Source organism: Strix uralensis, chromosome 1, assembly GCF_047716275.1.
Source record: "Strix uralensis isolate ZFMK-TIS-50842 chromosome 1, bStrUra1, whole genome shotgun sequence".
Classification (NCBI taxonomy): Eukaryota; Metazoa; Chordata; class Aves; order Strigiformes; family Strigidae; genus Strix; species Strix uralensis.
The window spans coordinates 22,007,602-22,024,609 of NC_133972.1; the positions used below are offsets into that span (position 1 = coordinate 22,007,602).

Genomic DNA, 17,008 nt, shown 5'->3' on the forward strand with positions numbered 1-17,008 from the left:
AGATGCACAATGCTGTGAATAATCATCGAAAGTGATGAGAAAAATCGTCAAGCTCTTGGTTGTCAATTGGTCAATGGGTAACTGATAACTCAGCAGCAAACCAAGCACAACAAAGAGCCATTCTACTGTTCATTTGGTAAAACATTGATTTCTATAGTTTGAAACATTGCTAAATTGCTCCCCAATTCCATTTCTTTCTTCTCAAAATAAACTACGTACAGGTAGCAAACAAGAAAATATTAAATGGGCAATAAACTGCACATATAGGACAAGTGACAGACACTACATACTTGAGTTTGGTGCTATCTTATGGCATTTTGTTTTCTTAAGCACACTACTGATAGTTATTAGGGGTTGGGATTTCCTGAGGCATATCAAATAGTATTCATTCTGGCAGACTGTCATCTCCTCACAAGCTGACCATCTGAGTGAACACGGACTCAATGCAGCACCTATTTCCAAAGAATTATCAACACAAGGGAGACATTCCAAATCCTTTGTGCCACATTATGAGATCTCATAGACACTGAGGTTTGTGTGTTTCTGGCACTACAGTGCCATCCTTAAAAATCTTGTTCCTAATAGATCAGGTTAGCCACAGCATGTTTAGCTATGGACAATCCCCACTCAAAATTTATGGCAGTCCAAGGTGCACCATTCATTAAATAAGTCATGGTGTACTCAGGTATTCCAGAAACGAGGCATGTGGGACATCCATGACACTCCAAATTCATGTCTATTTGGGAGAATCCCAAGGGTTCTGTGCACCTTTAAAAAAACCTTTCCAACTTTTTCTAACCATGGTTTTTGCCATATATACACATACAAAAAATTGAATTCCATGGTAATATTTCCTAGGCATGGATTCATCCCCTCTAATGGCATTTAAAGAGTCTTGAACAATGCAACACTTGATGCTAACAGAGAATTCACTGACCTGATAGCTCACCACTGCTCAAAGAAAGAGATTTTCCCCTTCATCTTGCCAGGTTAGCAAGTAGAAGACACTCAGCAAAGAGCCAGACAAAAAGCTAAAGCCAATGTAAGACAGTGGGAAAACTAAGCAGCTGGGAGGGGAAGAAACAAGGGAAAGAACAGGATCTTCCCTGTTCAGCAGAGCCATGCTGTTGGACTGGCTCAGCCATACATGCAACTAACTTAAGTTGGGTTCTCTGTACCAAGAAAATCCAATCAAACAGCTGCACTGAGACAATCTGATTGGATTTCCAGGTGTAGAGAAGACTCAATGAATGAATTGCATCCTTTTTGCCCAGATGGACAGAAGGGCCTAGATGATGTCTTGACTGGAATCTGCAGTCTTATTTCACCTTACATTAATGAACTCTGTATAGCCAACACTACTGTGCCTGTCAGGTTAGACACCCAGGAATGTTTTGTTTCTGAGCCACAGTTTCTGATGGGCTTAGAACATCATCTAATGAGTGATCAGGTGACACAAGTTAACATAACACTACAAACTCTAGTCCAGTGGTTTTCTAAAAATCAGCAGTACTTTCATATCTTTAAAGCACTCCTTAATTAAGGAAATACTAGCCTGATGCTATTAAGTCTCTAGTCATGCCTTCTTCCCATGGCCAAACAGGATCTGACCACACGATCTCTACAGTGATTTGGAACTGTACCAACTTCTGCCATAAGCAAGTGAAACTGCCAAAGGATTTTTACCGTCCAGTTGCAATTCAACAAGAGGAATCCCATATATTCCTCCCTGTAAACTGTTTGAGAAAACTAGTATTAAGGGTAGTGTAATTTGAAAAGCAGCCTTGCTAAGTGACTCCAGAATTGGTCTTCTTGCACCCCCCTGTGTGCTATGGCTGTCAGTGCGTGTGGCAGATGTGTCAAACTCTCCTTACGTCCTCTTCTTTCTGCCTGGACTGAATCAGCAGCAGGGGAGAAGGACTCTTCACAGCAGAGCTAAGGAAGCCACACACACCCACTGCAGCAGCACACACATATGCACTCTGAGGGCAAGGCTGAGTAGAAAGGAGAAGTTAGTTCACAATTCTTCTCTTAGGTATTGATTAAAGCTTGACCTTCATAGCTCTGATTCCAGTTCATGGTGGAACTAAAGAGCAGTGACAGCCACTGCGGTGCATCTCCCACACTGGCACAGAAGTACAGAAGTCTTGCAAAGCATGAGGAAGGGAAAAGAAAGAGAAACAGAACTTATTGCGTGAACTGATTTTCTACAGGGTAGGCCCAAGTACATTTTGGAAATCCAGAGATAGGGTGTTAATTATCAGGCTTCTAAGATGTCCTAGTCACGAGATGGAAACTACAGCACTCCAAGGGCTTAACAACTCCAACAGCTTCATTCTTTCCAGCTCCAGATTTCAGCTGCACAGATATTTAGATTGGAATTTCTACTAATTTGTCAGCACAAGTACACACTACAGTGCAATTAAAAAAAAAAAAAAAAAAAAAAAAAAAGACATCCCTGCAAGAAAGCAGTCATTATGTAGGTGTTGCTTTTTCTGCTTTTTACACCATTTTGGTATTGCTTTAACAGGAAAATATTTTCCCGATCAAACTACCCAACACTGCAGAGCAGCCCGGACGCAATCACAGAAACAGACTCAAACTGGCTTCAGCAACTCAGCCCAGTGACAATTTCAGAGTTAGATTGAGAAAAGAAACAAATAAATGAGCATCTCATTTAGCCAGATGAAATTTAGTCAGGTTAGAGCATCACCTGGGTTAGAGGCTAGGTTAAAACGCAACCAGGTAGGTAAATACCAAAACTCTTTGGGTTAGCTGGTGCCACACACACTAGCATTCCTTGTACGTGACCCTGCCAACAGAGGCTGCTGGCAGTGTTGCTCACCCCCTGTCACGCTGGGTCACAGTGTCTGCCCTATACCTCCTCTCAGCATAACGAGACATAATGCAGTTTCCTCGTCCTCCTCACATGACCTGTGAAGAATCGTTTATAGCTGGTAAGGAGGAGCTCCTTAAACATGTCTGCTGAAAGCATCATATTGTTTATTATGCTCTTTTTCCTCCTGAATGGATGATGAACTTTAGCTTAACTAAGGCAGCTGAAAATGTGCTGAATTTAGCTGTCAGTTATAGCTGATCTGTTAGATTTAGTGACCAATGTAATCAAGAAGTTTATTATGACCACAATTAACAGCAATTCAACGATAGTAAGAAAATTAAAATAGAACTGCAGCCATAGAAAAGGATCTCTTCAGTAACAGTGTTGAGAGGAAAGACTGACAGAAAAGAGTAAAGAAAAACCAGACAGGTCATGATTAACTTAGTCCAGAAAGGGAAGCAGAAAAGTTACATTTAATCATCATCCATTTCATTTCCACCTCGCAGGTTTTCATATTTAATACCCTTACTTTTCATGTGTTCCTTAGTCAGCGCCCATCTCCTGTCTAAACAAGTCTAGACACATCATGTCTGAATGGGGACCTACACAATGGTACACTCCCACACAGGAGCTGGAAAGGGCAGAGAAAGCGATGAGGCATGGTCCTTCCAAACAGAAAAAACATTCTTTAAATGCTGATTTGCTAAGGAAGGAAAGTTTCCCTCTTTAGGTAGGAAATTCACTCACCCTCTCTGGTTCTCAGATCTTCACCTTCTATGAGGCTATAAATTGCCTTCTATCAGCATGTACTGCCTATACATGTCAACAGCCATTATTGCTCATAGTCTGGCTACTATGAACTCATTTCCAACAATTACACCAAGAAACAAAGTAGATGTCTCCCTTTTTTTGATTAAGGCATACTTCCTCCTCCATTCCTCATGTACTTCCTGGGTACCATTCTACATTTCTTTACCTGTGCATCCCTTTTTCTTCTGCGCTGAAGATACAGATTTTTCCTCCCTGGAAAAAATCTCTCTCAATTTTTGTGAGAGACCATGTTCTGTGCATTCACACATAAGGACTACAACTAGTTTAGGATCAAGGGTAGTCAGGTTTGGATACTGGTAGCCAACTTAGTTACGTTGCTCCTGCAATATTTTAAGTAGAGACTTTTTTTTATTTTTTTCCTAAACATTGCACGTGTCTCTCAGATAAAAATCACGCTGAGGTAACTCAAAATGGGAGGAATTATTTGGGGGTGTGTTGTAATTCACCAGTGTGGCTAATGCTTTTTGCTTATGCCATTACTTTGTGTTTCTTTACAGGGAAAACTCTGACAGAGCTGAATGCTTTGCCATCACGGTAAACCCTTACCTTGGTGTGACTCGCGTGAGTTCATCGGAAGGGTGCAGAATGCGGCAGGTGGTGAAGGTGAAGGTGGAGTTGGTTTGTGACATGCACTTCCCAGGATGAGGTACTAAATTAAAAAAAAGCAAATTCTTTGCATTTTACACAGAAAAGGGGAAAACCAAAGTTCTGTGTGCTGATAAGACAGATGCAAAAAGTGATGAGGTACCTCAGACAGGATCAATGCAAGTAAAGTGAAATACAGAAGTACTACAGTCTTCTAACAGACACTTGTTCTTCAAAACAAACACATCTAAGACTCCAAGACCAGTGCTAAAAGGGTCTGCTGAAACTTCCCTACAATCACTAACACTGCAGGTGAGTTTTGCTCAAACCAAATTCAGGCAAGGCAGTGCTTGAAATGCTAGTCCTCATCTAAACTAACAACTTCATCACTAGGAAATTACAAGCAGCATTTCTAGTACCAGCTCAGGAGCACCAAGATTTTCTGAATGCTCATGCATTTCAGCTTTTAGATTGATCCACAAAAAAGGTATCCCCATTACTTCTCAGTAATGGATCCAGCTTGCTAATACTACAGGAATATAGATTGTTTGGGCAGGGAGGGGACTGACACATATTACTGTTTCTCGGTCTCTGACTTTTCACATCCACTGTATGGAAGGTGGTAGGTTTTTGGATCCACTACTGTACATCTGTGACATTTCTCTTGTGCATGTGTTTAGGTTCTTTAAGAATGTATGTCCTCAGCTGCACCATATAGCAGGTTTTGAATATTTGTAAACAGTGTAGCAAGTAATTTTCCCCACAAATTGGGGTATAAAGGTGCCACTCTGTCAGTGCAACAGTAACAGGGAAGGAAGCAATACAGCTCAATTTAAAAATTGAAGGACTTAGGCCAATTTCTTTCTTCTTAGTAGAGATACTTCTGTGGATGTACTAACGTGCTGTATAATGCAGCTGTGGCCATTGCAAAATAACTACAAAATTTAAGAGCCATGCATCTGAAAAGCTGGTTGAAAAACACCCAGAGTTAAATATTACATCAAAGACATCATGATTGCATAGGTTCTCTTACTTAGTAACAAAACTTAGCAGTGGTCAAAAGACATGCACAATAAAAACCGTGTGCAGCTCCCTCCCTCCCAGTCCTACCCAACCCTCTGAGCCATTCCCTGATTAAGCCACATTTTAATACCACAGTACACAACTATTCAACACATTGCAAAAGACAGACAGACCAACTAGACCAGACACCATTCTGAACTTCCAGAGATGCTCAGCAGAAGCAAGGCAAGTCTTAATCGTGGCTGTGTTCCCTTTTTCATATATAAAGTATCACAGCTCCAAAACAGTGTGTGCAGTTAGGTAGTCCTTTAAGAACACATATAAGCAGCGTGTGAAGGCTAGAGCATGGGGAGTGTGAACAGTGGAAGCAGAAGTGGCTAAGCATACAACGTGAGGTAACTTCTAGTTAGCGCTGGAATGTATTGCTGTACATTAAAGAAAGATATTTCTAAAAACCCACTGGAGTGTCATGTTAACACACTCAAATGTTAGCATAGCATAACGTAATAACAAGCTCTACTTCACCTCCAGAGATGGTAATTATGATGCTTCAGGAATCCAGTTGCTTTAGAGATTAGTGTGAGCACTATAAAAGCTATTACAAGGGAGCACAGCCTAGCAATCATGATTCTCTCCATATTGTAGAGAGTTAAAAAAAAAAAAAAAACTGGAGAAAGAGCTCAAATAACTGCACATGAAAAAAATTGGTTATTTAGAGAAAACAAAGGACTTCAACATAAATCAAGTAGAAACAAAGCAATTATTCCTGGATGATGAACAGAGAACAGAATAAAGCAATGCCGGTTTAAGATTGCAAGCTCAACCCAAAGCACATAGCTGCAATACAAGTGCATTTTCCCCATTTGAAATATCCATTGGGCATCCCCTCAGACTGGAAACAGGCATACTGAAGATACACAGCTGCATTAGCAAAAGCAAGACTCATTGCTATTAATGAGTCAGAGATAGGAGAAGGCTGCTAAAAGTAGAGAAATCACCAACTCTAATAAGAGGAAACGAATTGAAATTATTAAAAAACCCAATCAATTTCCAAAGATGTATTCCACCCTCAAATACCACTAAGAAAGTCCTGTACCAGCTTCATCCTCCATCAGTCAACAATGGGGTGTATCATAGTGCTGTAGCATTTTCCATCCTTTGGACGCAATACAAAGAGAGTGAGAACCTGTTGCTGTAAATGAACAAAGTTTATAAAATAGAAACAAAATGACTCATTCCTAACCTAGTAATTTTACATAAGAATGGCCGTATCTTGAGTTGGTATAAATTCGTGAGGAAGTAATACATAAGTTTATAATAAAACAGACTATCTTTACATGTACATACATGAAAGTATCATTTTAAATATAAACACCTGCTCCATGTGACTGTGTCTGAAACCAAATGTTTTATTTCAACCCTCTTTTGCATAGTAGTAGATGATTAACAATGAAGCTTCATATTTGTATGAAAAAGAATCTGTACATAGTTCAGTGTTTAACAAAATTTACAGAAACACCATGTAATTTTATCCATCAGGAAAACATTAACTGAACTGTGTGTGCATTTTTCCCCTAAATTAAAATTCAAGCTAAACCTTAGATTACTGCTGGATTGTGTTTTGTCTCTGTCATTAACGATTCTTCATCTTATTAAGCTCTCTCAAATAATTCTTAGACATTTTGGAAAAAATGCCAAACATTATAGCTGAAAGATAACTCTCCTGTAAGCACAAACACTGTTGTAAAAAAATTCTTTCAATATACTGAAGAGAAAAAAAAAAAAAGGCAGGTACTAGTCAAACTGACTGCAGAGAGCTCCATCTTCTGGTAAAACAGAGCTTTCCCCACTCAACACAAAGCTGATTTGATACAGCTCAGAGCTGTTTCAGATCCAGCTTCAGTACTCAGAGCTTATGGGCCATTTTGCTAGGTGTAAACAGCAAAACAGGTGCGTTAGGACATGATCTTCTGCTCAGGGAGCCCTCAAAAGACTGTTTAATCTGGATTTTCAACCAGTTCATGCAGAGAAAGGTACAAAGTTACAGTAGGTAAACCAGCGGCCTGCCCCATGCACAAAAAGGCGTCAAGACAAATTGAGTTTAAGGAAGATTTGTAAGAGGTGGCTATACTAAAACACCATTAACTTTTGTACCATTGGTTCCAAACTCAAATTAGCTGTTATGTTAGACGAATAGTGAGGAGGCAGAGAACTCACAGCAGCCAGTAAATCTCTGCATTTTATATAAACAGCTATTCTGGCAAATAAGGATTCACGCAAAAATGAACTTAAAAAAAAAAAATCAGGTATCTTCAGAGCATAACTTGATGCAGACTGGCATAAAGGTAATGTTTTAGTCCAGCTCTGAAGGAAGCCACTCTGCTCATCATTTCTTTGGCATGTTTTAACAAAAGGAAGAAACCTGGTTTCCTGCTGGTTCAGCAGAGAGAGCAGTGGAATTTAGGCATCTCTTCAGCATAGTCTAGTGAGACAGGGGGGAGGGAAACGATGACCAGGTTGGGGAGTACGTAGAGCAACAGACAGTGTTTTAAAGCGTCAGAAGTTTATTTTATTGCTGAACAGAAAAAAAAAAAAGCTCTGCCTGCTTTGGAAGAGGACAACGAAGGACCATTAACAGGTACTTTTTTCCTCCAGTGTGATCATTTGAAATACAAGCTATGGACTTCACTTTTGCCAGTCTATGCCACCAACTCCATTTTTGGGCAAGGTAAAGTTCATCAAAACTAAGTCACAAAACCCTATTAGATCCACAGGACAAGATAGCTCCGTCATGTACTCTCTAAATTTAGCAGAGTTCATCTCCTCCAGGTGACTAAAGGTGAGAGCTCTGATACCCAGTGATACCTGTACTGAAAACTCTTGGCTTACAGAACAGGGGGAATATAGGGTATGCTGGAGCTGATGACTGGGTCACCTACTACAAGAAGATGGAGATGGGTGATAAATACAACAGCTGTAAAATGTGATCATGGTGCTCTCCTAAAGGTGTTTAGGTGCCTTCAGATATCCTTCAGGAAACACTGCCAGAATGTCCTTTAGGAGACACTTGGTTTCAGGGGTAACCATGAAGCCTCCAAGAATCCGTACATCTATGCCAAGAGTGTTACTCCCATTACGTTTCTTAAACAATCAACAATAAATTTATTTTCTGAATATCTGCATTTCTAAACTGTCAATTTATTTTGCCTTTGGAAACAGCAAAAGATGAAAAACTGAACAAAGGCAGGCATTCTTTGGACAGGATTTTCTTAGCTTTCTTCTGGCTGAGGTCTGCTTCTCATATGTATATAAGCATGGAGCACCAATGTAAAAAGACTTCAAAAGTATTTAAGGTGGCTTCAGCATGAGTTTATGCAGGCTAAAATCCCCAAATTAAAATTCTAGCATTTTAACAGCACAGATAGCAACTGCTGACAGACTTCTCTTAAAGAAATAATTACTGTGAAATATTCATGCCAATTGAGAATAAAATGTATTTAAATATGCATCAATACCTTAGTTCTAAGAAGAGTTACAACATTTATTGCTTTTCCGTACAATCATAACCTCTTAGAAGCATGTATAATAATCCTGCTAAAAACAACTCAAACATAAGACATTCATTATGTATTTTCATTAATTTAGGCATCTATTTGGAAAGTCGTCCATATGTCATGGTTAAGGTCTAAACATGAAATACAAGAGGGCTGATCCCGTAATGCTGTGCACTTCTGTTCAAAGCAATCAATCAGTGGAACTAACAAACACAAGTATTGAAAGACTAGTTCACGCACCCGATACTAGCATGCAATTAAACATACACTGAATCAAGTGTAGCCCTTCCAACTTCAAAATGAGAACATTCACAACATTATTAAGTGCTTTGAATAGCTTAGGTTTTTTCATTTAAGGAAAACCTGAAAGGTAATGAATTTAAAAAAAAAAAAACAAACAAAAACCAAAAAAACAAAAAACAACAAACAACCAAAAAAACTCTCCAACAACCTCTCCCCCCAAACAGACTGTACAGTTTTGTAATATAAAACAGTTTCTTTCAAAGAATAAAAAAATATATTGAGGTTACTAAAAATTTGTGCTGCAGAAATGACTTGTCCTAGATGGTATTAACATCGCTGTGTCCTATAACTACTTTACCATTCCAATTGTGCTGAGAGCCTACACAAGTGATATACAAATTTCAACCTATTCCTGGGTATTAGGCCAGAACTGAGATTCTGGAATTCACAATCTTCCCTAAAGTTATTGAGCCCACACACAGTATGTAGCTCTGATAGACCAACCGCAGGTCATAAATTGCATGAAATGTCCATAATTGGGATACAATCTGCACATACAGTGAGGAAGTTATTTTACGTATCAATGGATACTACAGGTTTCAGCATAGGAACGGGAAAATTCAAGGACAGTAATTTTTTCTTATTTAGTCAGAATGATTTCTGACTCTAGCCATCACTCAACAAGAAACAACTGACACTCTGTTCTGAATACATTTATTTTGGCTACAGGATACCTTTGGCACTACCAGCAGCGTTTGCTCTCCTGAGCCTGGACGTTAAAATGACTTCTCTTGGGCTCATCTCAAGCAGCACTCTGCACATCCACAAAATGGCAGTAAGAATGGGACCTCACAGTACTCTGCCAGAGAACATCTCCAGTGCAAAAATGGTAAGATACAAGCCTCAAAGCATACGTATCAAATGAAGCAGATGCCTACCCAAAAGACTAAGATGACTGACACCTGCTGGGAACGGTCCTTGTAGGCACTGTATTTCCAAAGACATTTTGTTCTCAGGTTAGAAGACCTGTAGCTCTAGACTGGCACACTCTATGGCCTGCCAATGGCAACTGTAGGTAGATACTTTCTGCCTTTTACAAACCTCTTGAACTAGATTTATCCACAATGGAGCTATTCTGGATTACAAGCAAAAGCACTGTCACTAGAGATTGTATCCAAGATATTTCTCTCCTTTCCTCTTTATTTTACTTCCACATTCTTTATCAAGAGCTTAATCTGTATGTTGCCAGCTGGAATCTCCCCCAGAATCATGCAAGCAATGGGGTCATAACCTTGCACTTCTGACAGTGCTCTAAGGAGCTGCATGTCCATTCACACCCCTACCTGTGTTGCATTTCTTACAGAGAAATCCAGGGGAGGCAGAAAGAATGCTGAGGCTTTTTCAAGAGGAGCAATGGCTGCACAATATTTAAATACAAAATAAATTCATAAGCTAGGCACACATCTCTGCTCCCAGAGGTATTCTTCAGTGGGAATTGTGGATCCTAAGAAGTACTGCCACATTAGTCAGTGCCTACTCTGAAAACATCTGCAATTTTCTTCTTGTATACCACCTGACAAATTGCTTCAACAAAAAGCAGATACAGCGGTGTCTTTACTTCATTTGAGCAACACAACCAATAATAATGTGGTAGCTCATGGATACTCCTAAATCCTAAGCAGCTGGGCAATTTGAAGGAAGGATAAAGAATGGGAAGTTAAAGTTTTCAGTGCATTTGTTCATTCTACACATCAAAGTTATTAATTTTAACCAATTTCTCTATTTCTGTAATGTATTAAAATTACTCAGCAAATAATACAAGATGAAATAAGATTCCTAGGACAATTTCATAGATTTTATCTACTTTGCCAATTTATAAGGTAGGGAATATGCTTAAAAACCTTGTCTGAGATAACTAGAGTTTTGCGAGGTACAATCAAGCAGCAACCAGGGAATAATAACCTGTTAATAACAGTGACCTGTATTCAAATTGTAGCGGAGAAAGAAAATGGAGGGAAATACTATTCTTTCTTGCCAGTTTGTAATCACAGCACAGGTCTACATTTATTTTCCTACTCCAAAGAAAGAACTCTTCCAAATCATTACCCACAGACGTTTTATGAATCCGTTGTTAAAAAAAACCCACAGAACTAAACTATGTCTATATCCTTATCTATGTATAGTCCACAACGATAAGGTTTCCAAATTTTCAATACATTCCTGTGTTGAATATTCTTACAATTAGAAAATTCTTCACCCAAAATATAACCTAAATGGCTTTTTTTTTGCACAATTATTGTATCCTGAGTACATGAAGAACTGCTTGTTCCCTTACCCTCTGCAGAAACACATTTTAAAATGAATTGTATCTTTTCTTGAATCTTTTATTCTGTAGACTCTAAAAAATGCCAGTTATTTCAGTCTTTGATTATTTCAGGCCATGCTTCCTAGATCTGCAGCTTTTCTTGCTGTTGTTACTCAGACTCTTCAGAATGATAAAAACCTAGAGAATATCCAAAACTGTATACAACTCCTGCAGAAGCATTATTTATTTCCATATTAATATAAAAAAATAATCATTATTCCTGGGCAATAGATCTCATAGAATAAAGACAATTTTTGCCAATGGAAAGAGAAGTTGAAGGGTTTGAATGTTCAAGCATTGGAACAGGCTGCCAAGGGAATTGGCTGAGCCACCATCCCTGGAGATATTTAAAAAACCTGTAGATGTGGCACTTCGGGACATGGTTTAATGGTGGACTTGGTAGTGTTAGGTTAATGGTTGGACCCAGTCTTTAAGTTATTTTCCAAATTAAATGATTCTAAGTTTAATCTTAATACAACTGACTGCAAAAAGTAGCTTATATTCAATAGCTGAAAGCACCGAACTGCCATTTCAGTGAGAGCTGAGGATCCTCTGCACTTCACGAAAATAACAGAAATATTATTGTCTAGCCCTGAGACAATCTCATCTTCCAAAGACCAGCCAAATAATAAATTATGATTTATTCTATAAAAAGGAGGCGGAAGGAAGTGTCTTCATTTGAAGCAGTTATGTAAAAACAAGGAGTCTGTAGAAAAAGGAGTTCTAGTAGTTTTCTGATTCTGAAATAAATATAATTTTTTACCAGTGGCAAATCTAATAAAGACCAACAGTCCTATATAGCTTATTAAAATACTACCCCCGCTCCCCACATGCCCCCTGCCCCCCCCCCCCCCCCCCCAACAAACCACACAAACCCAAAACACATCTATAGTCTGAGAACCTGTAACCTCGTGCAATAATAGACCGCAGACGTCAGTTCAGAGGACCTAATAACTCAGGCAGTACTGCGTCACTTAAAATTGTTTAAGTCTTAATATGGTATAAAGAGGAAGGATAGAATTTAATAGGGTGGTGGAGAGGGAATGAGGAAAATGTCATTATTCTCTGCATAAAAACATCCTCTTAATTCTTTATCTCAAAGGGAATTTAAAAACAGACAATTTTATCTGACGTAACTGAATTAAACTTGCAGAATTTCTTTGCTTGATTTTCAAGGCACTTCCATTTGTTTCAGCAAAGGCAACTTAGATGCACCTTTTGTCATCATTTAGTCTCTGTTTTTTTCCCCAAAGTACAAAAATCTAAAGCATGGCATCACCTCTTATGAACAGTCAGAAGAGTATCTGCACTATAGGCATACAAAATATATATTGTCTATACATTATATACACTGAAGAGCGTGTACTAAATAGACATACAAGTTGCATACGTGCCACACAAAGGTTTGTGAACAAACCACTTTCTTTTAGCAGCCTTCTCTTATCAAAATAGAGTAAAATATTGACCACAGATGCTGTTACTGAAAAAAAAGTCAAATTAAAAGATTATTAAGAAAGGATTTTTGAGCCAATGTTAGAATGGTTATGTTCTAACTAATGCACGCATTAACGTGCAGATGCTACACACAAAGCAATACTATGGATGCTGTTCTGGAGAGATGCGAGAATGGCCCAGTAATCAAAATCCTGCAAAGATGTCAGTTTTACTGGACTTAATGAGTTTCCCTCACCAGACCCCTCATCATCGTCAGTCGCGGACTCCTGCATCTCCTCTGTGAAAGCCTGAGATTGGCGGGGGTTATTCTTGTTGTCTGAAACAGTCACTTGTGCTTGTGACCTCTCACCTGAGGTCTCTGTGTGCTGAACTGGCGTCGAGGTAGTTAGGCCCTTGTAAGAAATGTCACCTGTCTCATCTTCCTCATAGTCATTAAGGCAGTACACTTCATCCAGGTCCAGGTCCAGGGTCCTGAAGCCCTTAGTGACAACCCCAGGCCTCGGGTCCAGGATCCCACCCAGGTGAGGCTGAGCCAGCTGCTGCCAGTGGTGCAAAGTGGCAGAACCTTGAAAGGGAACAGACAGACAAGCAAAACAAATCAGTAATCAATCCAGGACCTAAAAGGCAGAAAATCCCACTTTGTTTACCTACAAGAACAAACGCTTGGGAGCTCCAAACCTTTAATGTTTCTGGGTTTGATATTTCTAGTCTTTAATATTTCTAGGAAGACATGCTACAAGGCAAAACTGCTTCACCTACTCTTCAGCATTTCCACATCAATATGAAATAAACCGATCACATCAACACTTACATAGGCAAAGTCTGGTGGTAAGATGTAGCATACTTGTGCAAAGGCACACCCCCTCCCTGTCAGTATTCTCATCCCCCTAAATTCACAGCATCAAGCAGGAGTAGAAAGGATTTATATTTAACAGTTGATCTGAGCACTATCGCAGAAAGCTCTAAGAGGAACATATACCACATGTTCCCATATTGAGCTCACCCTAAGAAAGGTGCTTGAGAAAGCCAGAATTTACTACTGGTGGCTAACAGGAGGACAGTAGTCACACAGATTGCACACAATTTCAGCTTTCTACCATGTGTTAGAAAGCCACATCTGTTTACACATGCCTGAAGCTGATAATACCTCTTGACCTATACATCAAGCCTAAATACTCCTATGGCCCCTATGCCACAGGAACTCAACTACCAAATGACTGAATGCTACTGTACCTGTAGCTTCATCCTTGGCAGAAAAATGTTTTGAGTGAGGAAAGAGGTGCATTTCACAGAGAAAAGCATTCAGTATTCAGTGTTCAATAAGAGACAACGAGTCAGAAACAGCAATGTAACAGGTTACACTGATAAATACACTGAGATGGGCTCAAAGATATCAGGGAAGGATTTATCCGATTCCTCAAGTAGTGATTAAACACTGCTCGCAAGGGCCTACATATTCCCATGTGCCCACGAATCACTATAGTGTTTTAACACGTGACTTAAAAGTATGCATTCCCAGCCCTATGACACAAACAAAACATCTTTATTTTCATTTCTGCCAGCTCAAATCAGGGCGGTTTTGTTGTCTCACTCCTGTCCCCTCTTCATGGGAGAAAAATCTCATGGAATGAGAAAAATTATCATTTTACAGTAAGGATATTGCATTACAGGAAGCTTACTGTAAATAGGAAGTGAACAGGAAAAAGTCTTTCTTTAGACTGACTGGGATCATTGAGTAGCATTTAATTAAGCCTACCTCACTTTTTAAAATCTGTAATTTTTACCTAAGTGGATCTGCTAGATTACTTTGGATAATGACCCTATTTTATTTTATTTGACGTAAGTTTTGAGGGACTAAAGTTTTGAGGGACTAAATTGTCACAATTCAGAAATAAATACAAATTGGTTTTTGCTTCTATATAGAAGAAATACTCCAGAATGTGGAGAAGTGCCAGGTATTGTCAAGCCTTAAGCAAGGAATAGAGCTTTGCTGTTTGACAACCCTCTCAAAAATTAAAGAACAACAGAAGTCAAAATTAATTTCTGTGCTGCATGCAAGTATAAAATCCTGTTGCTAATTAAATTCTACATGCAAGCTTCTGAAGATGTAATCTTTTTCATTTTAAAGTTCACCAAAACTTATACTCAGTAAAACTCTGCAGAATACAAGCATTTAACTGATAATATATCTGCATTCTGGGCTTTAACATTTCTATTGACACTACATCCAGTTTCTTTTGGAAACTGGAAATCAAAGTGGCCTAAGCTTCATCACAAAAAAGAGGATATCAGAGCTTAATGTTGATCTCATAGAATGTGTGTAAGGGAGCTTTAACTTTGCCACACAGAGCATTAACAAAACGCAGAAAGCAATACAACAGTTGTAAACTCCCTTTTAAAAAAAAAACAAAACAAACAATCAGTGTGCAACAGTGGGACTGTCAAGCTGAAGCAAGAAGAAATATAAGAGCAAAGTATATTAATAGAGTAAATGAAATTTGTTTTTCTATTCCTGGTATCTGCACGTTTGCATGTATACTATGGGGGCCAGACAAAGCTTAGAAATTCAAGATGTGTTGCTTCCACAAATGCAACAGAGTGGGTGAAGACTTAATCAGTCCAAGGTTCTAGTTTTCCTACAGGATCCAGGGAGTGCTATTTCATGCTTATGGCACAACAAGCTGCAGATGCACAGTTTAAAAACAAGACAAACCAAAAAACCCACTAGACCGTAACCAAAGAAAGCCACATCAAGCAATCATTCTATTCAACTAAAAGAAAATGTGGTGTTTCTTTTTTTAAAGGTGCTTCTGTCACACTATTTTACTGTTGGATTTAAAAGATTTCTTTAAAGGGGCAGAAGCCATTAACCTGAAATTTATTATAGAACTGATTTTTATTTCTTCCCTTTTATGGCATGAGCACCCTTAGGAAAACAGTAATAAACACCAAAGGCATAACTGCTGATAACAGTCTGCAGGTACAACAGACTATTTTGCCCCAGCAGTCTGAAAGTATCCATTAAGTTGGAAAAAAAAAAAAATTAAATCTCATGAAAAATACTTGGGAAACAAACTAAGCTGAAGTGAGGAACAGAATCATAAACACATATTTATTAAAATATAACAAACACTAAACTTGTGAAACAGACAGACACAAACATACTCCAAATGAGATCCAAAACCAAACATGAGAAGTACTTTAAAGGGTGCAATAATTTTAAGAAAAAAATGACACAGTAAGAACAATGAACAAAACCAGGAAAAAAAACCCAGACAGATAGAAAGATGATAAAGACTTTCAGAGTTTATTGGAAGAAAAAAGCAGATATAATGGGATGGTGACAGAAATCTGTTACAGTGGTAGCAACCAGTAACTGAAACAAAGCTAGATCATCCCCTTCCCTCATGTGGTACAAGAATTTTTACGACCATTTAAAAGCAGTCATGAAAACAAACTACTAAAATCTGCTAAACAGTATGGACTTGTGTGCTATGGCTATAGTTTCATTTACATAGGTAGATACAGCACATTACTTTCTTCAGGACACAAGGGTTATTTTTGCCTCTGAATATGTGTCATGTTAAATGCTCCTTACAGATGAAATAAATTTGTTCTAAAAAGATGAAAGGAACTTTTGCCATTTAAAACACATACAGACAACATAATGTAACAGAAGAGTTCTCTTAAAGGAAGAGAGAAACCAAAGCTAGATTATATAACTAGCATATCTGGGAAGTACTATAGGAAAACAGCTTCATTTTGTTTAAAACCTGAAGGAGTTTACTCAGCTAACTTCCAGCAACAACCTGAAAGGACCGAAGAAAGCCAGGCAGACTGTATGTGCTCTGTCAGCTTTTTTAGAATGACTACAGAAACGTACTTTTAAATAAAAGCGCTAGCCCTGACTACCATCTACCTATATCTTTGCCTTTTTCTGAGACAATATATGTAGGAAATTTGTTTAAAAAAAAAACAAAACAAAAACAAAAAACCCACCAACAAAAAAAATTATTTCACACATGACACCCAAAGCCATAGACATCATGTGTGGCCACTCAAACAGCCAACTGAAGTCCAGAGGTCATTTTTAATCACAAAAATAGTCTTATT

At 38.6% G+C, this 17,008-nt stretch overlaps 1 protein-coding gene across 11 annotated transcripts in view; it reads right to left on the reverse strand.

Moving 5' to 3' along the window:
• Window positions 1-17,008, reverse strand: part of TRAK1 (trafficking kinesin protein 1) — a 139,529-nt gene that overhangs the window by 3,439 nt on the left and 119,082 nt on the right. For 6 of the 11 annotated variants that reach the window (XM_074859139.1, XM_074859157.1, XM_074859202.1 and 3 more), the window contains 2 exons: window positions 13,131-13,460; window positions 4,217-4,319 (listed from right to left, as the gene is read on the reverse strand). In XM_074859139.1, the coding sequence (XP_074715240.1) occupies window positions 4,217-4,319; window positions 13,131-13,460 (433 nt within the window). Of the gene's footprint in view, window positions 1-2,845; window positions 2,935-4,216; window positions 4,320-13,130; window positions 13,461-17,008 lie in introns of all 11 variants that reach the window. The other 5 variants (XM_074859148.1, XM_074859176.1, XM_074859231.1 and 2 more) reach the window with 3 other exon arrangements.